The sequence below is a fragment of the Peromyscus maniculatus genome, chromosome 13 (assembly GCF_049852395.1).
Source record: "Peromyscus maniculatus bairdii isolate BWxNUB_F1_BW_parent chromosome 13, HU_Pman_BW_mat_3.1, whole genome shotgun sequence".
Classification (NCBI taxonomy): domain Eukaryota; kingdom Metazoa; phylum Chordata; class Mammalia; order Rodentia; family Cricetidae; genus Peromyscus; species Peromyscus maniculatus.
In genome coordinates, this window is record NC_134864.1 from 65668777 (window position 1) to 65691679 (window position 22903).

Below are 22903 nucleotides of genomic sequence, written 5' to 3' on the forward strand. Positions count from 1 at the left end.
TGTCTTAATCAGATATTTTCGTCTGTCGGAGGAAGACAGGGATCTGCAACTTTTCCCAAGACAATCAGAAATGCTTCAAAGCAAGTTCAGCCATGCAGAGCGGGTACTAAAAGACACCGAGCTCTCCTTGACATCAAATGCAGTTCATCTGTTCGACTCTCAAAGAACGCTAAATTTACTTATTTTTTCTGAGGTAGGGTCTTGCTATACAGTCCAGGGTGGCCTGCCACTGGTGAGCGTTCTCCTGCCTCCGTTTTCTGAGTGCTGGGGTTACAGGAGTGCGCGATCGGGTCCGGTTTAAATTTACCTTTTCATTTTAAAAGTTATTGAAATTCCACAAAACTCCTTCAGATCAATCAGTCTCTGCTGGCCAAACTCGAAAGCCAAACCTAGACGACCGACCGGGCGTTTCCCAAGACGGCCTCTAGGGAGCAAAGTCGTTTCCGTTCTGTGCTTTTCTCTGAGCCTTGGCTACCTACCTCCGCTCTCTCCGCCTTCGCTTTGGCTCCTCCCCGAACCCCGCCTTAGCCCCGCCCCCATCCAGACTCCGCCCCTCATCCAGGACCCGCCCCGTCCCGCCCCTTACCCCGCCCCAGCTCCACCCTCGCCCGGTTCCTGGCCCCGCCCCGGCCCCGCCCAGGGCCCGCCCTTCGCTCTGACTCATTTCCTCAAGCTCTTGGGCTGCCCCGCCCGTCAGCGTAGCGCAGCGGAAGTGCAGGCTGTGGCCGCTCTGGCCCCCGGGAGGACTCGTCACTGCCCTCGGCTCTCCTCGGCTCCGGTCGGCGGGGGGCGGGTCTGTCTGTCGTGCCGTCTGTCGGGTCGCTCGGCTCTGCTTTAGCTCTGGGTTTCAGGCCATGGGGCAGCAGGACGTGTGGCGGCTCCTGTCGAGGTGAGTCTGCGAGCGAGCGAGCCAGCGGCTGAGGGCCGGCTCGCCCTGCGCTCTCGCACGGGGAGAAGGCTCGCGAGTGACCCCGCTGGGCAGCGCCGTCCGCAGCCGCGGGCGTCCTCCGACTTCGCTCTCCGGCACCGTCTTTGCAAAAACATCTTCATTTCCCGCTCTCCGTCTTGCATTCAGGCTTGACCTCGCACGGCTTTTCTTCCCCTTTGACGCCGATTTACTTTCTTTCTTGGAAGCGGGGTGCATTTTGGGGACCGTGCCACCTGAAGTACCGCGTGGGATAGTTTGCCGGGTCACACAGGTGTGTGCCAGGGCTCCGGGTAGAGGAACTCGTTAGCTTTTCTGCTGCAGCAGCGCGCGTGTTTGGAATTCACAGGACAGTGTTGTGGCCATTTAACGTGCTTGGAGGGAGCACAAGTCCAAATATTAACTTTTTGTTTGTTTGTTTTTTCGAGACAGGGTTTATCCGAGTAGTTTTGGAGCCTGTCCTGCAACTCGCTCTGTAGACCAGGCTGGCCTCCAACTCACAGAGATCCGCCTGGCTTGCGCCACCGCCTCCGGGCCCCCAGATGCTAACTTTTTAAAGGTGCCTCTCACTGCATCCCCACCTCTGCAGAGGGAATGTGGTAGCACTCACTCTAGGAGCTTTGGCTTGTGCAGTGCCTTGTCCCTGGTTCCGTACACAAACACTTTAGTTGTCCCTCTGAAATGCTTCCTGGAAGTCCTCTTTGGGTGCTGAGATGTTTACAGTTAAACATCCGTGCGGTCTGGGAGCATCTCAGCAGTGGAACTCACGCTTGTTCCGCTGCAAGTTCCTATGCCGCACCGTTTGTTGTGGAAGGTTCCTGCAAAGGGATGGGGATTTCTTTGGTCTAAATGAATAGTTACTGTTGAAGCTTGAGAGACAGCTCCACGGTTTAAGAGCCTGTACAGCTCTTGAAGGACCGGCTCAGAGGACTGGGGTTCTGTTCTCTGTGTGGCTCGTAACTACCTGTAACTCCAGCTCCAAGGAATCTTGACAGTCTCTTCTGAACTCACAGGTCACCAGTACGCACATGGGCACACACACACATATACACATAATTAAAAATAAATCTTAAGAACAGTGCTGTTTTGGGGGGAAACACCTAACATTATATCCAGTGATTTGCTTCTCAAATGTCTGTTACGCACCAGAGAGTTGCCTTGCTTTGCTTCTCTTTTTCCTCTTTTGTGTTAAATCTGCGCACATATTCATTGTTGTTGCTTTTCTGATGACAGTAAATCCCGTTTTGCAAGGACATGTATATTAACAAAGTTGACCTCATCTTGAAAGATTCTCTCATTACCCAGTTCAGCTTGCCCTGTTTCGTTCCTCATGTCCAAACGTGAACTGAGGAGATCAGTCCAGGACCAAACTGCGCAGTATTGATTGCAGGTCCCTTTTCTAGATCCAGTGCTGGAATGGGTATTACCCTAGCAAAAGGGATTGCAGCCACGCCGTGCTGTCGTGAGGAGGGCCTCTGAGAGTTTCTGGAAGGAAAGGGCTTGTGTGCCTGGTTGCCGTGATTGGGCAATCCCCTTGAACGCTGCCCCACTTTGCTCCTCTGGTGCTGTTGGTTGTTCCTACCACCATTTTTCCTCTGCAGTGCCAGTTTGGCTCTCGGGTGGTTTTCCTTGTCCCCACATCACTTCTTTGAAGACAACTCTCAAATGTGTTGTATAACCTGGTTTATTCTGAGCCCTGTGCTGAATGCCTCCATTGCACTTCAGATATACGTACACTAGGTTTCTAAGTGGTCTTTGTCACTAGTTTTTTTTTTTTTTTATCAGCACACTAAGTAGTGAGTTTCATTATGGGCATTCTGTAATACTGTATTTGTTTGTTGATCTCTCCCCACTCTCCTCCCCTGGCCTCCTGTTCCCCTCCTGCCCATAAGTCCTCTTCTTCCACTCCCTCCATCTCCCTCCATCTCTTCTGCTTTCATGCCACTTTGTTCTTTCACCCCCTCCCTACCTCTTGCAGCCTCCTCTTGAGACCCTTTTCTGCTCTCATGGTCCTGTTTTTAGTTTTACGACCTACTCTTACCCGACGTGTGTGTGTGTGTGTGTGTGTGTGTGTGTGTGTGTGTGTGTATTCCACATATGAGAGAAAACATGCTCTATGTGTCTGAGTCTGAACACAGTGTGCTGGCTAGTTTTTATGTGAACTTGATACTAGCTGTCATCATCTCAGAGGAGGGGGAATCTCAGTTGAGCAAATGCCTCCATAAGATGGGACTGTAGGTAATCATGTAGGGCATTTTCTTAATTAGTGATTTATGTAGGAGGTCCTGGCTCATTGTGGGTATCGCCACTCCTGGGCTGGTGTCCCTGGCCTGGTGGTCCTGGGTGTTACAAACCAGTAGACAGTCCCCCTCCATGCCCCTGCATCAGCTCCTGCCTCCAGGTTCCTGCCCAGTGTGAGTTCCTACCCTGACTTCCTTCAGTGGTGAACAGTGATATGGAAGTGCAAGCCAAATAAACCTTCTTTTTAGTTGCTTTTAGTTATGGTGTTTCACTGCAGCAGTAGAAACCCTAAGACACATAGTAACTTCCAGTTCCCGTTTTCCTGCAAATGTCATGGCTTAGGTTTTCTTTCATGCTATAAAATTCTATTGTGTCCATGTCACAGTTTCCTTTATCTGAGCTGTTGATGGCTATCTAGGCCACTTCCATTGTGTTGCTGTTGTGAATGGTGTTGCAGTAAAAATGAATAGACAGGCATCTCTTTGGAGGACTTAGAGTCCTTTCCTAGTGTTACCTTAATTCCCCCACACCCCCAAACCTTATTTCTTCTTGCAACTCACAGCACCCTCGGTTTAGTACTTGTTCATTTTGCGGAGACTTGATGGGCTGGCTCTACTTCTTCCAGCTCGAGTAAGTTCTGTGTGCAACTGCTACATAAACCTTCCTGAATCTGACCTCCGTGCCTGCCTTTCATCTGCTTAGCTCTCATGAGTACCTTCCTGGTCGTGGAATTAAAAAAAAAAAAAAAACTTTACCAGCCTGGATCTCAAGGATTTGGATCTCAGTTTACTTTCTGACTGAAATTATCTGTGGTAGCTGCTCAGAGGCGTTGTTCTGGGCACTGGTTATCCTGTGGTCAGTGTGGACCAGGCATTCTTACCAATCCTTAGGTAAATACTTGAGACAAAGATATATTTATTTGCTGACCTTGGTAAGTGTTCTCAAGTATAGATAGGGTAAAGCCATCTTTCGATAGAGGAGGTTACCTCTGTAAAAAGATGGCTGTTAAGCAACACGCCTGTTTTCCTCTGCCTGACTACATGATTTGGTTACTGCCTCCACCCTTCACTTCTACTTAGATAAAGGTGTCATCTTTGAGGCTCTATTATACTTTTTTTTCTCTGTGCCAGGATACACAGACCCAAACAGAGACCAAGCATAAGCATTCGGTGATGGTCACTACATGACAGCAGGGGACCATTGGGGGACCATTGGGGGACCAGTGGGGACCAGTGGGGGACCAGTGGGGACTGTCGGGCGAGGGAGAAGGCTATTCAGTCCAGCGGCAGCTCAATAGAATGTAGATCCACTATTCCCACAACCAGCAGCGTGGCTTTTAAAAATTTGGTTTTATTTTCTGGAAAAGCTGGAAAACTGCCCCTTAGGCAGTATCTCTTGATTTAAAAAATGTCTGTGGTTTTAAAATAACTGTTGACTAAACAGGAACAAAATAGTGACAAATCACACTTGCAGAGCAGGTGGAGAGGTCTTCTTAGCATTCCCGGTGCACTGCACTGTTTGCGTTTATTCTTTATGGAAAGGTAGGGGTTCTAGTGCCTCCACGGTCACTCCCTGATGTCTCCAGTCCTAACTTTGCTCTTAGGCTCCAGGGTCTTTTCTTCATTTGTTGTTGACTGTTTCTGCTTGATGTCACAGCAAATACAGCCTAACAATCAAATTCATATTTCGTCCTGTGAGCAGCTAGTGTCCTTTTAATTCATATTTCATCCTTTTAGCAGCTAGTGTCTCAGGACTTGTACTTTCCTTCCTCTTCTTGCTTGAAGCCCTCCTCATTTCCAGAGTTTTCACTTCACAACTCAGTACACCATGCCATTGTTTTCTGTCGGTTCACCCCTGGGTTACTCCCTGACTCTCCGCCCCTCAGTACACCATGTCATTGTTTTCTGTCAGTTCACCCCTGGGTTACTCGCTTGACTACCCTGGCAGCGGCCAGTGCAGTCTCTTGGCCCTTCTTTCCTCCCAGTATCTTGAACAGATCCAAGTAGAGTTGTGTGATTTTGTAAGCTTGTATTTGCTTTATTGGATAATTGCAACAAAGTTTTCTGAAACCTTTATCCTTCTAAGAGGGTGGTATTTTGTTGCCGTTGTTTATTTGTTTTTTAAGACAGAGTCTCACTGTGTATCCATGGCTGGTCTGTAACGCTGTAGACCAGGCTTATCCGGAACTCTCTGAGATCCACCTGCTCTGCCTCCCCAGTGCTGGGACTAAAGGCTTGGGCTACCATGCCCAGCTACCATAGTTGTTTTTACACCTTTGTATGTATTGTAATCACCAGGAGGGTTTCTGTGCCCTTCAGTTTCTTCTGTAGTCTCTGATGTAGCAAGTGATTTACCTTTCAAGCCAGGTTCCCAGTATTTCATATCACCTGCAAGGATTAATTATCTTGATAACTAAAGAAGGATTTCAACACTAGTGAGAGGTGTGTACCCCTCCTGTCCACCAGATGGCAGTCTTGGAGGCAATAGGAAAGAAAGAGATAAGTTTGGAATAAATTTGGAGACTGAATTCTCAAACACCATATTTTATGTTTTTGTAGTACTAGAGATTGTACTAAATGCTGTACCACGAGCTGCATCCTCAGACCCAGTACCAGGTTTTAAATAATAGTTTAGTATGGATGTCACTACATGGAAACAGTGTAATTGTGCTTTGGAGTAGTCATTTTGTCAAACAAAGAACCCACGCCTGTGCCTCACCTCCACAGCTGCTGTTTAACTGGGCAGTTGTGACCAGAGTTTTGGAATAGGACAAGAGTCTTCATAAGACTCTAATGTACAGATACATGGCAGAATCCTGGACTGGGGGCAGAAGGCTTCAAAATATGCTAGGTCAGAAATGTAAATTGTGACTTATTTAAACAAATGTATGATTCTTTCTTTTGGTTGTATTGTTGATTTGAGGATAATTTAAAAGGAAAATATAACTTTTGGAAAGTCATTTGGATTTCAATTGTTTATTCAACCCTTTAACATATGTATAAGTGGTAATAGTGATATTATTAGGTTTTCTTTATTTTTTCTCAGTTATTCATTTTATATGTTGCCAGCATTACTGAAAAACATTAACACTTGGCATTTTATTAGTTCCATCAGATAGTGTGCGTATCTGTGGATGGCATGGTTCTCATTAAGGCTGTGCCTACTGATTCCTGCTTTGGTTTTTCTCTGTATCTTAAGTTTGATGTCTTCTGCATACATCCCATTGTATTCTATCAGTGGCATTTTCTCCTGTTCAGTCACTGCCTTGTGAGTTTCCCAAGAGCAAGAGATGCTGTCTTTGGGGAACTCTTTGAAAAAAGTCCAAAGCATAAAGATGCAATTTGAGTAATGTTCACAAACTAAGCATTCCTGTTAGTGTCAGATGGATCAAGGGACAGGAATACCTTCACTTTGGAAGCCCTCCTTATGTGCTTTCCAGCCACTACCTCCTCTAATCTAAAATCTAAAATGAGTTTCTCATTTTCTTGCTGTGGTGGTCATTTGAAAGAAAATGGCCCCCAAAGGGAGTGGCATTGTTAGGAGGTGGGTCTTGTTGGAGGACGTGTGTCGTTGTGGAGGTTTGTGTTGAATTCTCCTATACTCAAGCTACTTCTGGTGTCCTGTTGTCTGAAGATATCGTATTCTCAGCTACTTCTCCGGCACCGTGTCTGCCTGCACACCACCACGTCCCACCATGATGATAATGGACTGAACCTCAGAACTGTAAGCGAGCCCCAATTAAATGTTTTCCTTTATAAGAGTTGCTTTGGGTATGGTGTCTCTTCAGAGCAATAGAAACCTTAACTAAGACTCTTGCTAAATGAAATAAGGTACAAATGTACTCTTCTGAGCTTTATAGCTTAGTGAAATTTATACACTATCCTTGAGCCATCATCTGGATACAATTTTTTGGGGTGGCTGTTGTATTGCTCAAGTGGGCCTCACCATTCTGCCTCCCCTCAAAGTTCTGGGGCCACAGCTGTGCCCCACCACGCCTGCTGTGTACCCGCTTGCTCCTGCCCCTCGCGGCTTCTCCAGCACTTGGCTGTTGGTCACTTTTGCCACGCTGTGCATTAGCTGTTTTCCTAGCCTGACACTTTCGAGACAACAACACTGTAAGTACATTGTGTCTATTATTTATAGGTGGCTTTTTAAATTGTGTCATAACTTTTTACATGTCATATTACTTGCATACCTTCAAGTGTGCTTAGTGGTTGTGTAATAATTATGCAGCAGTGACAGTTTTGAAAACATTACACTCTCAGTTTTCAGTTTTCCCTTCCTGCAGAAAAGTGTGAATGGTTTAGTGAACCATACTTTGCAATTGCCTGAGGAGTGACCAGCTGGACAGTGAAAGGACAGTTAGGTTTGTTTGTTTTCTTTTGTGGGAGGGTCTCACTATGTTGACCTGTCTGACTAATTCCTGGGCTCAAGTGACCTCCTGCCTCATCTTCCTCAACTGTGTGTACGTGCCACCATACTCTACTGCTAATCTACAGTCATCTGAGGAGAGGGAACCTCAACTGAGAAAATGCCTCTATTAGTGTGGGAGCCCACAAAGGTCTCCTAGTGAGATCTGAGCTTGATTTACACAGCAGCACTGCATTAGGGGATGGCTGGACCACGTGCATGGTCACCAGGTGTCTGAGATGGTCTGCACTTGGCTGTGCTGTGGGGAGGTCTTTTGTTTCACCCCTTGGCATTCATTTAAAAGCCCTTTGGTAGAGACAGTCTGGGCCCTCCTGAGGCTATTCTGTGTTTCTGTCTGTCTCTCTCTAGCCATATTTCTATCTACTATTTCCTGCTGCTCTTGCTCAAGAGTACCCTGGGGAAAAGTGGGAGTGGGATGCTCCCTCCCATACCACCTGTTAGACTGACCTCTAGGCAAGCCTATGGGGCATCTTCTTGTTTGGTGTAGGAGGGCCCAGCCTATGTGGGCAGCGCCACCCTGCATGTGGTTCTGGGGTATATAAGAAAGCAAACTGAGCAAGCCAGGAGGAACCAACTAGTAATGAGTTCCTCCATGACCTCTGCCTAAGGCCCTGCGCTGGCTTATCCCATGATGGAGTGTAACCTGTAAGCCAAATAACCTTTATCTTCCTAAACTGAGCTGTAGTTGTAGGTCTGTATATCCAGATTGCCTTGAGGAGGTCAGAGTAACTTAGGCCTCTCCCAGGGTTGTCTCAGAGAGTGTGTTGTATTTCATCCTTACCAAATTAAAAAAAATTACACATTCCACATCCTTTACACAAATAAATAAACAAAATGTAATTAAAAATTTACAGACTTTAATTAGTGGATTTTTTTTAGATTTACAGAAAATTAAACTGAGATTTTGTCAAAAATTTTAATAGCTAATGGCATATACAGTGTTTTACAGATTAGTTTAAATGTGTCTCCACTATTCATTTCTCTTCCCTCCTAAATCTCTGACAGCTTTTATTTTTCTATGCATTCTAGAACTCTGTCATTTTCAAAATATCCTGCACTTGAAATCTCATAGTATTTTTTTTGTCAGATTTATTTCTTAGGAGTCCACATTATTTAAGTTTCATTCTTCTGTGTGTGGGATGTTTGAGTTGGTAGCTCATTTCTTTTATGGCTTATATTCCCGCATGAATTTACTTAAGGACATCTTGATTATGCCTGACTTTTGCATCTATAAATGCAGCTAATATAAAATGCATTTTCATATATTTTATATATTAAATAAAAATGTGCAGGTTTGCAGGTTTTCTTGTGGATGGAAACTTATGGCTCATTTAGTCAAACTCAAAGAAAGAGTGGGATTGCTAGATTGCATGGTGGTGTAGAGAGTGGTCCTCAAGCCTAGCAACATCTTCATCACAACAGCTCTGACTGCTTGCAAAAGTCACACATGTGCACACACCACACACACACACACCACACACATACCTCACACACCACACACACACATACCACATACACACACACACACCACATACATATACACACACACCCACACACATACACACACACACCACATACACACACACACACCACACACACACCCCACACATACCTCACACACCACATACACACATACCACATACACACACACACACCACATACACACACATACCATATACACACACACACACCACACACACACCCCACACATACCTCACACACCACACACACACCACATACACACACACACACCACATACACACATACACCACATACACACACATACCACATACACCCCCTCCCCACATACACACACACACACACACACACACACACACACACACACACACACACACACGCTGAGCCCAGGCTTGTTGATGGTTGGCGTCTTCCATAGTCTGGGAGGCTTACTAGGCCCTCAGAGAGATTCCAGCCTTCCCTTCCTACACCTCCCAGCCCGTTGTATGTAATCTGTCCTATTTGCACATGGCCTTGTGGTCTTGGAAGGTGCCAGAGGGTGTAGATCGTGGAGGTTAACAGAAGCGGTTATCTCCAGCTCTGCGTCTGTGAGATAGCTGACATCCATGTTGGGACAAGATACTCTGTGGTGCAGCTGCCTATGGTCACCCCCTTCCCTCCTGATACGTGCCCTGTCAGTGACCCCAGGAACGTGCTTGGTTCCCCAGCTTGCGCTTTGGTGGAGTTACCTCGGTTCACCTCTGGTGTCCTATAAGTAGGGGTTGACGGGTTTTTTCCATCCCCAAGAAAGTTCCCAAAACTCGTGGGAAGGGGGCTGCCGATGTCCTCTGAGGTGGCATTTCATTGCTGTGAAATCTGCCCTCAGGGTTTTGTCCCAGTAACATTTAGAAGAGGCTTCTCAGTGCCTGTAACCATACGCGATTGCCCGTGTGACCACACTCATCACAGACCACATCTGTTTCAGGTTCAGCTCACTCAGAAGAGCCAATGTTGTTCTGCAGCATCTGGTAAGTTTGGACTTTGTTTTGCTGTTTATGATACAACTTCAGAGTGTCACTGTTAGGGAAGTAGACATTCCTGGGATGGCAGGTTTCCTTGACTTCCTAACCACTGCCCTCATACTCCCGTGGTAAGACTTGCCACCTCCTACACACTGTGTGTTGTAAGGCTACTTTAACAAGTGTCGCAGTTTTAAATATTGAGTCTACAACTTAACCTTGGACAAATGCTTTGTTTATTGTAGCTTCCCTTTATATATATATAAAGTGAGGATAGTGTTTACAGTGATTCAAAATGTTAAAGAGATTGAATTTTAAAAATTTAGCATGTGGGCTGGAGTAATGGCTCAGCGATGCTTCAGAGACCGACTGCTCTTGCAGAGGACTGGGGTTCAGTCCAGGCACCCACATGGGGGCTCTCAGCAGTATGTAACTCCAGTTCCAGGGATCCATGTCCTCCTCTGGCACTGTAGGCACTGTAAGCATTCGGTGCATAGACGTACATGCCAACAGAGCACTCATACACACAAAATAAAATGTAAAAATCTTAACACTGATACAGTATAGAATGTATAAATGATAACTTCATACTTCAGCAATGATTGCTAATAATGAATGCTAATACCTTAGCAATTATGCTGATTGTACCTTGCAAATCTAAACATTCATTGTTTATCAGATTACAGGAAAATAGTTTTTGTTCAGTTTTGTGTCTCTTGTAGAGTCTGATGAATACCTTAGTATGAATGGGCGTCCGCTGTAGCACTGTATATGCAGGGGCTACACTCAGGACTGCATACACGTATTAGCTCAGTTAATTCTCATAGCCTCTTCAATGAGAGCTTTTGTGTTAATTTGTGGTAAATGCACTTTGTGACTCTGTCTGATCTGAACATAGATGCAGTTCCTTTTGTCTTGGCTCAGCCAGAGGGCAGCATGCTGAGAACCTGTCTAAAAAAGTTTCTGATTGTTTTCTTTGGCTCTGCAATAGTTAATGCTTCTACACTATGTGTTTATTCATACACTGGACATAAAAAGATCAGAATTTCTCATCTGTCTCAAGTTGCTTAAGAAAGATATCTTATTACAGGAATAATTTTGTTAACTGGACTTTTCTGTTGAGAAATTCAAATTAAAAGGATGCATTATTTCCTATTGTTCAAGTAGGCTTTCTTTCTTTCTTTTTTTTGGGGGGGCGGGTTTCAAGACAGGGTTTCTCTGAATAGCCCTGGCTGTCCTGGAACTTGCTTTGTAGACCAGCCAGGCTGGCCTCAAACTCAGAGATCCTCTTGCCTCTGCCTCCCGAGTGCTGGGATTAAAGGCAATTTGCACCATCACTGCCCAGGTTCAATAGGCTTTCTTAAAGCTCTTCTAAGTGCATATCATTTTTGATTACTATCTGGTAATGAACTGTCTTAAGAATTAAATACACAACATGATTTTACAAGGGAAAATGAAAACATGTTTAATGCTGTGAAAATGTAGTTGTTTGGATTTCATCAGGTATTAGTTATATGCATCCTGAATGGTTTTAATTGGCATATTCCAGGTAAAAATTTAAATTCATTTGTTTCTAAAATCTTGTGATCCCGAGGATTGAGTTGAGGAATTTGCACATGCGAGGCAGGCACTCCACCACTGAGCTAAACTTTAAAATCTTCACCAACAGCTAATTTTACTGTATGTTTAAGTTTCATTTTTACTATCTTTGTGTCTGTGCGTGAGTGTCTGTGTGCTGGTATGTGTGTGTGAGTTCGGGTGCCCATGGATGCCAGGGGCAGCAGATTCCCCTGGAGTTGGAGTTAATAGGCAGTTATGAGCAGCCTGTTGTGGGTGCTGGGAACTGAACTAAGGTCTTGTGCGAGAGCAGTACACACTCGACCACCGAGCCATCTCTCCAGCCCCACTGACTTCCAGTTCCATACCATACACTGTTCCCGTGTGTTGCCGCTCAGTTTGGCAGAGTGAACCTGGTCATGTCCTCTCTAGACTCTCCCAGATGTCACTGCCTCCAACTCCGCTCGCCCACACGTGTACAATGAACCTTCTCCTCCACCATACCTGAGAGCAGTCATGTCCCTTCCTTTCCTTCACGTTTCTTTTTGTACCCTGCCACGTTGAGTCTCCCTGACCTTTTTAAAAGCGATGCTGACTGCTCTTAGAGAATCAGTGGACCAGTCTAATCTGACTTGGCATGACCGTCTTTGGACTGGAGACTGTGTCGGTACTGTTGTTACATGAGCGGTGACGACGTCGTCCTGGGTGAGACCCTGCCAGTGCGTACACGGCCTCTCTCCAGTGTAGACTTGCAGGTCTGAGCTGTGATCTGGCCCTGCTGCTTGTTCTGTCTAAACTCCCATGCTCATGTTCTTGTCCAGACTTTGTTGTGCTCATGTTTTCATCTTAGCATTTCCAGATGCTCATTGTTCATGGCCAGCACACGCCGTTGCTCACCTGGAATTCTCACCTCCGTTTTTCTAATGCCCATCACAGCCTGCCCACATGCTACCTTTTCCAAGTTGTTTACAGCTACCACAGTAAGAATTATTTACTCTCCCCGTTTTCTAAGCACCTAACGTAGAATTTGAAATGCAGTCACAAAGTACAAGACTTAAGAGCACTTCATGGTCCAGGGTGCTCTGGGCTGTATTTTAGATTAGTTGATTCAGTCCACTTAGAAATAAAATACTGAAAATTCAGGAGATGTGCGTGGTTTGCTTTGGGACTGCTCCATCTGTGTAGCCTGAGAATGTTAGCTGTCCCTAGGTAGCCACTCCTTTGGGTGTGTGTTTTGCTGTGGGCGTTCGGTAAAACTTTCTGAAGTTACTCTTTGTTGTTCAGAGAATGTCCGTGCACACGGACGCTGCGGACGTGCTGCTGGAGAGGAGAGGCTGTGCGGGAGTCATAACGCTGAACAGACCCAAGTTCCTCAACGCCCTGTCTCTGGACATGATCCGGCAGATCTATCCACAGCTGAAGGTCTGTAGTAGCTGAAAGCCCCGTGGAGATCCCTCTGAAGTGCATGGTGGGAGAACACGCCCGGTGTTTTATCCCAGGACCGTTGCGTCTGTACCACTGATGCCTTCCCGTGGAACCTTGCCCACCGCACTCCCCGCCTTAGGAGAGCTGCTCCATGTAGCTCTCACTTCTCATGTTTCTTTCTGCGCTCTGACACGCTTCATGTCACTGACCTTCTAAACAGTGATGCCGACTGCTCAGACCGTTAGCGCACCGAGTGAAAAAAGAGCATGAGAAAGGAAGTAGGCGTGATGGGGGAGAGTGGTTATTGTAAATAAAAGAGATAGCGTCGCCAGAGTCGGGGCATCGAGGAGTGTCCAGAGCGAACGGGACCCTGAGTTGAGCCATGTGAGGGGAGTGGGGAGGGGAGAGGCAGGAGACCAGGCAAGTGAAAGGTAGAAGAAAAAGGCCAGGAACCAAAGTGGCTGGTCTATGTAGGGAAGCTGGGACAAGGGCAGCCCAGCTTCTGGGCTGGAGAAGTTTAGAGTAGAGGGTGGGGTATGCCAGCCAGGCCCTGTAACAGGTAGGGACTGAGGGGAGAACCTGGTGGCAGGTCCACTCTGATAGGTTAAATAGTCAGTTAGCCATTTGTCCTGGGTGTGAGACCTAACATCCCAGCCCTTTTGTTGATAATAAACGGTAAGGGGCGATGTCATCTTTTTTATGGCTGCTTCCTGCTGATACCGGGCATCATGGTTGGGGACTCAAGAAAGGTGGAATATTGGCCGAGGCCGGCGAGAGACAGAGAGAGAGAGGGGAGTGAAGACCATCTCAGATGCTGTCCAGGCTCTGTTGGACCTTATGGAGCCAGGGAGGTGCAGGCTGCATTGGAGCAGTTTGTGAGGCTGGACCACCTGAGCTAGCAGCTTTGGGGGAAGCAGGCTAGGGTGCAGATTCCAAGGAAGCACCTGGGGCTGGGGGTTGCTGGAGCAGTCTGCCGTTGATTTGAAATCTGCTGGGATAGATAGGCCAGGGACAGGAAGTAAAGTTAAGGAGTTTAGGGGAGTTTCTTTTTTAAATCCAGTTTATATATTTGGAGCTTCCAGGCCCATGGTCCTCATAGTTGCAGGAGGGGAGTCCCAAGACCCAGGAAAGGGGGAGAGACCCCACCCTCAAGAACAGGCAGGTAGGGAAAACTGGAAGTACTTATCTGCAGTCCCTTTGACCTGGGAGATCCAAGTTGACTCCCGAAGCTTACAAGAATTTTTTAAGTTTACAAAAAGAGATAAGTTTTAGATAATTTAGGGTTACAACTGTTCATAACCTGTATCGAAATCCACATTTTAGAAAAGGCAGTAGACTCGTGCCTTTGAGTCATAGTAAAAGCTTGGGACCCAAAAATGATTCTGGGTTAAAAGCCCTAACACTCTTTCCAGAGGGCTGGATGTATAGATTGGACAGAGGTGTTTTTAGCACCATAAGAAGCACTTTAAGTCTGTTCTTAGAAGACAACCAAAGGAGATATAAGATCTTGAGCTTGTAACTGATAATAGTACTCAGTGCTTTACCAGTGTGCCAGAACTCCATCAATGTTAAAATTTGAACTTTAGAAACTTTAGTGCTAACAATAGCATAGTGAGGAGAAAAGAAATATGAAATGTTTTTATTTTTCATATACCTTAAATAATTTTTTGAACCTTTACAACTTGCTTTTACATACCTTTAAATACTTTCTTAAACCTTTATAACTTGCATTTACGCATCTTAAAACACTTTTTTAGATCCTCACAACTTACTTTAAGTTTGCTTATTCTTAATTCTTTACAACTCATATTTATATACCTTAGAACACTTCCTTAGACTCTCAGAACTTACATAGAATTTAAACTTTTTTCTATCCAATCATTTACCATGAGATGCAAGTGCTCTCGATTCTGAGAGCAGTCATTGTAAAAGCAAGTTCTTTTAAGTAAAGGACTAGTAAAAAATTACTTTGAAACCTGCTTTGTGAGTTTATTTCTTCGGAGTCTGATAGCAAGGTGAACTGTCTTTCTCAGCTGGAGACCGAGTAGCTCTAGGAAAGTGAAGCCTCATGCTTGATTCCTTTCCTTTTCCCTCCCTCCCTCCCTCCCTTCCTGTTAACATGAACAGAACTGAGAAGGCAGCTGAAGCCTTGTGGGGAGAGCTGAGGGATTGTTGCTGTCAAAGCAACAGTCAGTCAATATCAGAGATCTGAAAAGGATAAATTATAGCAGGAGGTGTAACCCAAGTTGCCTATGTATCAATTAAAATGACAGATTCACTACCTAGGCAGTTGCCCTGGGCTCCCGTGGTCTCGATGGCTTCACTGGGGGCAGTGGTCGTAGGTCTTGGGCTGTCATACAGGACAGTGTTTAATCTTCAGATGCCACACAGAGCAGCATGGGCCTTGGGCTGCCAGGCCCGGGTCTGAGGTGTTCCTGTGGAGGAACTTGGGGGACTGGCCTTATGCTGACCAGTCAGAGCAGGGCAACCAGCCAACAGTATCTGCAGCTTGGCCAGAGCCCTGGCAGCAGTCGAGGCACGGGGCAGTTTTGCCCAGTAGTTATTGTTACCATAATTTAGGTGGGGTTGTTGTACCTCATCTGTATTCTTTGGAGATCTTAGGGTTCCTACTAGGAGCATTTTTGTCTATGATGGGAAGCTTTTTCATTAAACATTTTAAATGTCATATTCAACAGATCCCTGAAGAGTTTGAAGACCATCTATCTATTAAATATACCTGAGTTTAGGCTTTACTTTGAAAATACATTAACTTGTATGTTGTAATTATCTTTAGCAGTTTAAATTGGTAGCTTTTATAACACTAGGATTTTATAGCTTTATCCTGTTAAGTTTGAACTTTACAAATTAGAGTTCTAGATTTAAGAGAAGATCCTTTAGCATCAAAATAAAACTAGGAACCATAAATGCAGTCCACAGGGACACTGGGGACTCTCTGATCCTTTTATAGTGCACGTTATAGACTATCACAGTTTTTTGTATAATTTAGTTTATCCAGATAGCTAAAGCTTAACAAAGTGAACAAAACAAGGAAGCTAGACAGATATTACTGTGAACCTAAGTAGACATTTAAGAATTTATAAACCTTGATTATCAAATATACCTTATTTATCAACATATATTGCTACCTAAATTTTCTAGAAGCTTCGTGTTGAACAGTTAGCAAACGCATAAGTAGTTATGTGTAAATCTCTAAGTCAACTTTTGTTAATTTGAGTAGACCTTTCTAACTTTAAAATTTTATCATCATACAAAAATTCATACCACTGCAAAATATATTTTGGAAGCCTGCTATTGTCTCTTTAGTCTAAAAAGGAGATATAATGATCAACACAGAGCTCACTAGGAGCAAGAAGTTTTATAATTGCTGATTTATGCCATGTGGTCATCTTAAGGTGTGAAGCTACACGTCATGCACTTTTTAACCTTATCAAAGATGGCTGCCAGTCACGTGGTTGCTTTGAATCTTGATGAGGTCATTATCTAAGATGGAGGAGAGCCACGTGGTTGCTATTTAAATCTCTTTTTCTAAGCAAGAGTTGAATCACATATAATATGTCTTAGCAAATTAAGATTTCCTATGTATAGGGTTTTTTTTAACTATCTATGTTTTGTTACAAGCTTCAAGCTAATTTTTGATACACATTTTACAGATTCTTTAACCACACCCATTGAAGTTACAAATCCTGAGATAAAGGCTATTTTCACAATAGTCTTAAAAGGTTTCTTGAGAGCAGAGCACAGAGAAATTGTAGAGATGAAAGATCTGAGAGCGGAAGGTTTCAAACCTTAGAGATGGGATACTCTGGGATCCTTTGCTTGTGCTGGCAGAAGTCGTTAGTCTGTGAGAATCTGGAACTCAAGTGTGCCGGCCGTATTTAGCCATGGAGCTGCGCTGTGGCCGAGCCATTTGCCTAAGACAGTGAGGTTGTAATAGACCTTCCGCGTCTGAGACGAGAAGGAGGAACAGTTGCAAATGGAGTTCTGACATCCGGAGGGCTCGGTCAGCTCCAGGAGGGAGTGAGAGACAGAGAGCAGAGAAGCTGTGAGGGACAGGGAGGGACCGGCAGGAATGAGGGGGGGGGGGGTGTCCCAATGCTGCAGAGACCATGAGGGCAGAGAGAAGCTGCAGGACCTCCAGGAGGGAGTGAGAGACAGAGAGCAGAGAAGCTGTGAGGGACAAGGAGGGACCGGCAGGAATGAGGGAGGGTCCCAATGCTGCCGAGGCCATGAGGGCAGAGAGAAGCTTCAGGACCTCCAGGAGGGAGTGAGAGACAGAGAGCAGAGAAGCTGTGAGGGACAGGGAGTTCGGCAGGAATGAGGGAGGGTCCCAATGCTGCCAGGCCATGAGGGCAGAGAAGCTGCAGGACCTCCAGGAGGGACAGGCGGGGCAAGGACGCCATCTTTGTTGTGGTTCTATTGCTGTGAAGAGAGACACATGGCCCCGGCAACTCTTACAAAGGAAAGCTTTTCATTAGGGCTGGCCTGCAGGTCAGAGGCTTATTAGTCCATTATTGCCGTGGTGGGAAGCATGGTGGCATGCAAGCAGGCGTGGTGCTGGAGGGAGAGCTGGGAATTCTACTAGATCCTCAGGCAGCAGGAAGTCAGAGTCACGGTAGACCTGGCTTGAGCGTTTGCGACCTCAAAGCCCGACCCCCGTGTGCTTCATCCAACACGGCCACACTTCCTAATTGGGCCATTCTCTAATGAACCTGTGGGGCCCATTTTCTTTCAGACCCCCGCAGTTGCAGAACCCAGAAGGGCTTAGGAAAGCTGTGGGACTTAGCAGACAATTCCTAGGGGGAGACAAGGAAACTCACAGCATACAGGCCTGGGAGGGCGCAAGGGGAGACAGAGCTGGACGCTCCGTCGGGGAAGAGGAAGGAAAGGCCGCAGTTGGAGGAGAGCACAGAGAAGCCGGGGAACTTAGCAGGCAGTGCTGGGGGAGGTGAGGAAGTTCCAGGAAGGAGCTGAGAGGAGTCATGAGGGAGCAGAGGCCTTAAGTGTCCTGGTGACAGACAAGAATGTTAATCTAGGGCGTCCCCAAACGGACCGAGAGACTTGTCAGAGGGAAATGTCCCAAGTCACAGAGGACAGGCGTCCCTTTCCACATAGCAGGGGCCCAATAGGGTGAGAGGAGCATCCTGGCACACTGGTGTGGCTCCTGTGATAAAGCAGACAGAGCGGGCAGCTCCATGTGACGCTTACCTAGTAGGGAGGAGAGGTGAGTGGTTAGAGCAGGTAGAGAACACAGCCGAAGAGGTGGACCAGAGGCTCTTGGGAAACGGGAGGGTTCCAATAGAGGGAGAGGAGTGCGTGTCTTGGTGGGCAGAGAGTTGCCCGTGTGGTGGGGCCCCAGAGGGTGTTGCAGGCTCTAGGAGCTAGAGAGAGGACACTCGCTGAGTAGGCCAGAGATGGGTGGGTAGAGTAAGTGGAGTGAAAAGCGGCTGAAAATTTGAACTCTAGGATTTGGAACCTAATATGGCAGGTGGCAGAAGCCAGCAGAAACAGATGATCCGTGCACACCACAGGGGAGTCAAATCGGCTTGGTTTGGAGAGACTGCGTTCCGTGGAAGGGAACTCATATATGCCAGTCCCAGGGTTTGGCACCAGATGAATGAAAAGAAGTAAAAAGGAAGGACATGACTGCTCCTTGGCATGATGGAGAAGGTTTATTGTAGATGGAAGGGAGAGCACAGGCAGAGACAGGGACGTCTGGGAGAGTCCTGAGTGGACAGGGCCCTGCATTGGGCCATGTGAGGAGAGAGGGTAGGGGTACCTCTCCGGCTCCTGGAGTATGCTACACTACATGGGCATTTTCCTGCTCTGCCCTCCGGCCTGCCCACTGTGTGGCATCTCTCTGTTATAACTTCTGGGGCCTCACTACGTGGGCAAAGAGCCAGGAGACCAGGAGAGTAAAGAGTAGACCACAAAGGGCCAGGAAACCAAAATGGCTGGATTATATAGGGAAGCTGGGCAAGGGCAGCCCAACTTCTGGGCTGCAGAAGTCAAGGGTATGGGGTGGGGTATACCAGCCACACAATGTAACACTTGGGGACTGAGGGATGCTAGAAGAACCAGGTGGCAGGTCCACTTTGATATGTTAAATAGGCACCTCAGTTAGCCATTTGTCCTGGGTTTGAGACCTAAATGTACCAATCTAATCTGCTTCCACCTCACCTTTTGGATTGAAGATACTTTGTCATTCAATTTTTGAAACAGAGTCTAGCTAGGTAGCCCAGGCTGGCCTCAAACTTAATAATCTTCCCACCTATCCTTCTTCCTTGCTAGGACTGGAGGTATGCACCTCTGTGCCTGTGAGACAGCCGTTGAAATGGCTTAGCTATCTCCTCCTGCCTCTTGCTGCTTGACCCCCCTTTTTCCCCTCCCTCCCTGAGCTGCTAATCAAGTGTTCTACTGAGCTACACCCAGCCTCTTGTCCTTTGTATTTCTTAGCCATCTGTAGAGAAAGTCATAGGCTTTAAAGTGACGTGTACGAGATACTAGAAAGTATATAACTGGAGGTCAGGCATGCATCTGAAACTTGGATTTCTGAATATTAAATCTGTAGGCTAGATATATTAGTCTCTGTACCCTACTTTCCTCAGCCGTGAAGAAATGAGAATGATGATCTTTCATAGTGTGGTCATAAAGGGAGCACTCTGCCACTGATCTTCACCTCACACTCATCACGCTCATTTTATCGCCTGACCTCACCAAACCTTGACTGTGTAATGCATTGTTTTGGTATAACAGCCCTCTCTTGCCATGGTGGAAGGTCATTGCTACACCACATGCCAGCAATCTTTGGGTGGATTTGTTTACTAGACTCATAAATACATGCCACTAGGCAACTATTTATTCGTCTTAATCTTAAAAGCTTTGACAGATATTTCTGGAACACAGATTGTACTTAGAAGGAGAATGAAGTGGGTGGGATCCATTCCACTGGACATGTTTCAGGAAAGGCAATGTGTGTGCACACACTGTATGCAAATGTGTCTTAAATGAGCTTGTAGTTACTGTTGCCTCAAAAGCCACCATCATCTTTAATGTTTGTGTAGACATGGGAACAAGACCCCGAGACATACCTGATCATCATCAAGGGAGCTGGAGGAAAGGCCTTCTGTGCTGGAGGGGACATCAAAGGTAAGGGCCCACTGTGAGCAGGGACTAGGGAGCATTGGAAGATGTGTGAGGTAGTTTTTATTTGATTTACTCTTTAGAATTGTTTGCTATATGTTAACAATTCTTTAAAAGTTAAAAAAAAAATAAGAAAATTTGTTACTATTCAAATGGAGATTTTATTTTGCTACTCATATACAGTGCTGAAATTTAGATATTTTGTTTTCCTCTCATGGCATGTGCTCCCCGACATCACCAACATCGTTGCCATGTGAGGACTTCCTGCCCAAACCTGAGGCATGCTCACATCTATCACTCCCCACTGCTCACAACCCAGAGCAAGTTCTTCTGTGAGCGCAGTTAGGGCTTAAAGACACAGACATAAAAATTTACTTTGTATTATTGTTCAATTAGCCTGTATGTATTTAGCTATTAAAGCTAATATTGGTTCTTGTGATGAGAGTTGTGGAATCATTGCTATCACTGCTGACTGTCCCTGCTGAAAAGGGTTTTTACAGTTGTATGTTGTTTCGTATGGAAGCGGTATGGTTCAGGGATTTTTTTCCCGGTGTTCTAATTTTACAGTTTGTTTTATTATTAAAAGACAACAACTGTTGGGTTGATTTGTTCACCAAACCAGATTTGCAGGTTTGTGTAAACCATTGCACTATGAATAGGAAAGAAGAAAAAAAAATCTCGATCAGGACCAAGTTCAGATGCTTACTACTATTATTATATAGAAATTTAAAATTGCTATATAATAGAAATCTTAATTCAATGCTTAAAGTGATGTGTTAACCATGTGTGTGAGCCTATGTGCCTATGACTGTATATTGAGTGCCAATATGCCTATGACTGCATATAGTGTGTGTGCTTCTGTGACTGTATGTGTGCATGCCTGTGTGTTCTACATCTGAATCTGCCTGCAGCAGGAAGAGAGTGAGACTGGGCCTGGCTTGAGCTTCTGAAACCTCAAAGCCTGCCCCCAGTGACACACTTCCTCCATCAACGGCGCACCTACTCCAACAAGGCCACATCTCCTCCTAATAATGCCACTCCCTGTGAGCCTATGGGGGCCATTTTCATTCAAACCACCACAATATATAACTAGTTGATTTAAATAAAATTAGCTTAAATTAGGAACTCCAAAAAGGCTTTATGGAAAGTTACTCTTAGAATTGGTAAGGGAGGCTATAGCTCAATAAAGGAGGGGCAGATGAGGGTTTTTTTTGACTTTGTTTTTTCCTTCAGAAAACTATCCCTCTTTTGCATTGTAATGGCACAGTTAAAGCAGGTCTTTTTTAGGAAAGTATAGTTGGCCCTTGGTGTCTGATGTTTCTGCCCCATGGATTCAACTCACTGTAGATGGGAAATATTTGGGAAAACATTATATTTGTACCAGAAAAGGTACTTTTTTCCCTCATTATTTCCTCAACACCCTGTGGCCACAGTTTACATCAGATGTTATAGGTCACCTAGAGGTGACTTGCAGTGCATAGGGCGGTGTGCCTCAGTCATCTCACATGTCCCGTTTCCTCCTAAAGGATACAGGGATGGGGCACGGTGTGGGAAATGGCTATGGAATGTCCATGTCCTCTTTGCCTGTGTGGAAGGAACCCCCTCATGGTGATCCACCAGTAATCTTGTTAAATTTCAAAGCTCAGAGCAGAGCACACACATCATACATCAGTGGCATTGTTGAGGACATATTCTTCTCAGTCTGTTATCTGTAACTGTTCTGCAGCCTTTGGACTTTGCTGAAGACTCTATTATAGAAGCATGCAGTTTAGTGTGGAGGAACATGCAGAAGTGTGATTGGTCTAAGCCAATACAAACAGACCAAGTGGGGAAACCGAGCAAGGCCCATGTGTCCAAATCCTTGTTGCTTTCTCTGCCCATTCCTTCCTCTGAGGTCTGGAACAGGACTCTTCAAGTGAGGTTCTTGTGATCCTGGTCGGAATATGTCTGACTAGCTTCAAGTAGTGGGAGGAAAAAGAATAGATACTGTGGCCTGCTTTAGGTAGAGAAGTTCTTGTGTATGTGACCTACCTTGAAGAGGGACTTAAGGAGCCAGGAACTGTGAGTGAAAATCTGTGTGTGTGTGTGTGTGTGTGTGTGTGTGTGTGTGTGTGTGTGTGTGTGTGTGTGAGAGAGAGAGAGAGAGAGAGAGAGAGAGAGAGAGAGAGAGAGAGAGATGTGCATGCATGGAGGCTTGTGTGCATGTGTATATGTTAACAGCACAATAAGTAAAAGAAGAATGTTTGCTTGGAAGCTTTGATGTTTGACGGTGGGTCTCTGACAAAGGGTAATGTGTTATCAGTGTGGGTGACTTCACACATTAAAACCATCTGAAAGTTCTCTCTCCAGCACTTAGTAATTACAGGACTTTTAATATCTTTGACTGTATTGACCGGAAGCCATCTTTATGATTTCTAATTGTTCTCTCCTTCATTTTTTTCCTTCCTTCTTTAGCAATCTCAGAAGCTAAGAAAACAGGGCAGAGTATGACTCAAGTTTTCTTCAGAGAAGAATATACACTGAACAATGCCATTGGTATGTGTGTGATCCACTTTGAACTTTGAACATGAAATCAAGAGCTGGGATGATACTGTAATTTGTTAGAATGCAGCCAATAGGTACTCTTTTTTTTTTTTTTCTTTCTTTTGAGACAGGGTTTCTCTGTGTAGCTTTGGTGCCCATCCTG

General features: G+C 45.5%; 1 protein-coding gene across 2 annotated transcripts in view; it reads left to right on the top strand.

The window, feature by feature from the left end:
- The first annotated feature begins 669 nt into the window (after positions 1 to 669).
- Positions 670 to 22903, top strand: part of Hibch (3-hydroxyisobutyryl-CoA hydrolase) — a 66176-nt gene continuing 43942 nt past the window's right edge. Inside the window, exons 1-5 of one of the 2 annotated variants that reach the window (XM_006974854.4) lie at positions 670 to 889; positions 10041 to 10083; positions 12916 to 13053; positions 20139 to 20223; positions 22672 to 22752. In XM_006974854.4, the coding sequence (XP_006974916.1) occupies positions 855 to 889; positions 10041 to 10083; positions 12916 to 13053; positions 20139 to 20223; positions 22672 to 22752 (382 nt within the window). In that variant the 5' untranslated portion in view covers positions 670 to 854. The remainder of the gene's footprint in view (positions 890 to 10040; positions 10084 to 12915; positions 13054 to 20138; positions 20224 to 22671; positions 22753 to 22903) is intronic. The other variant, XM_042260408.2, reaches the window with a different exon arrangement.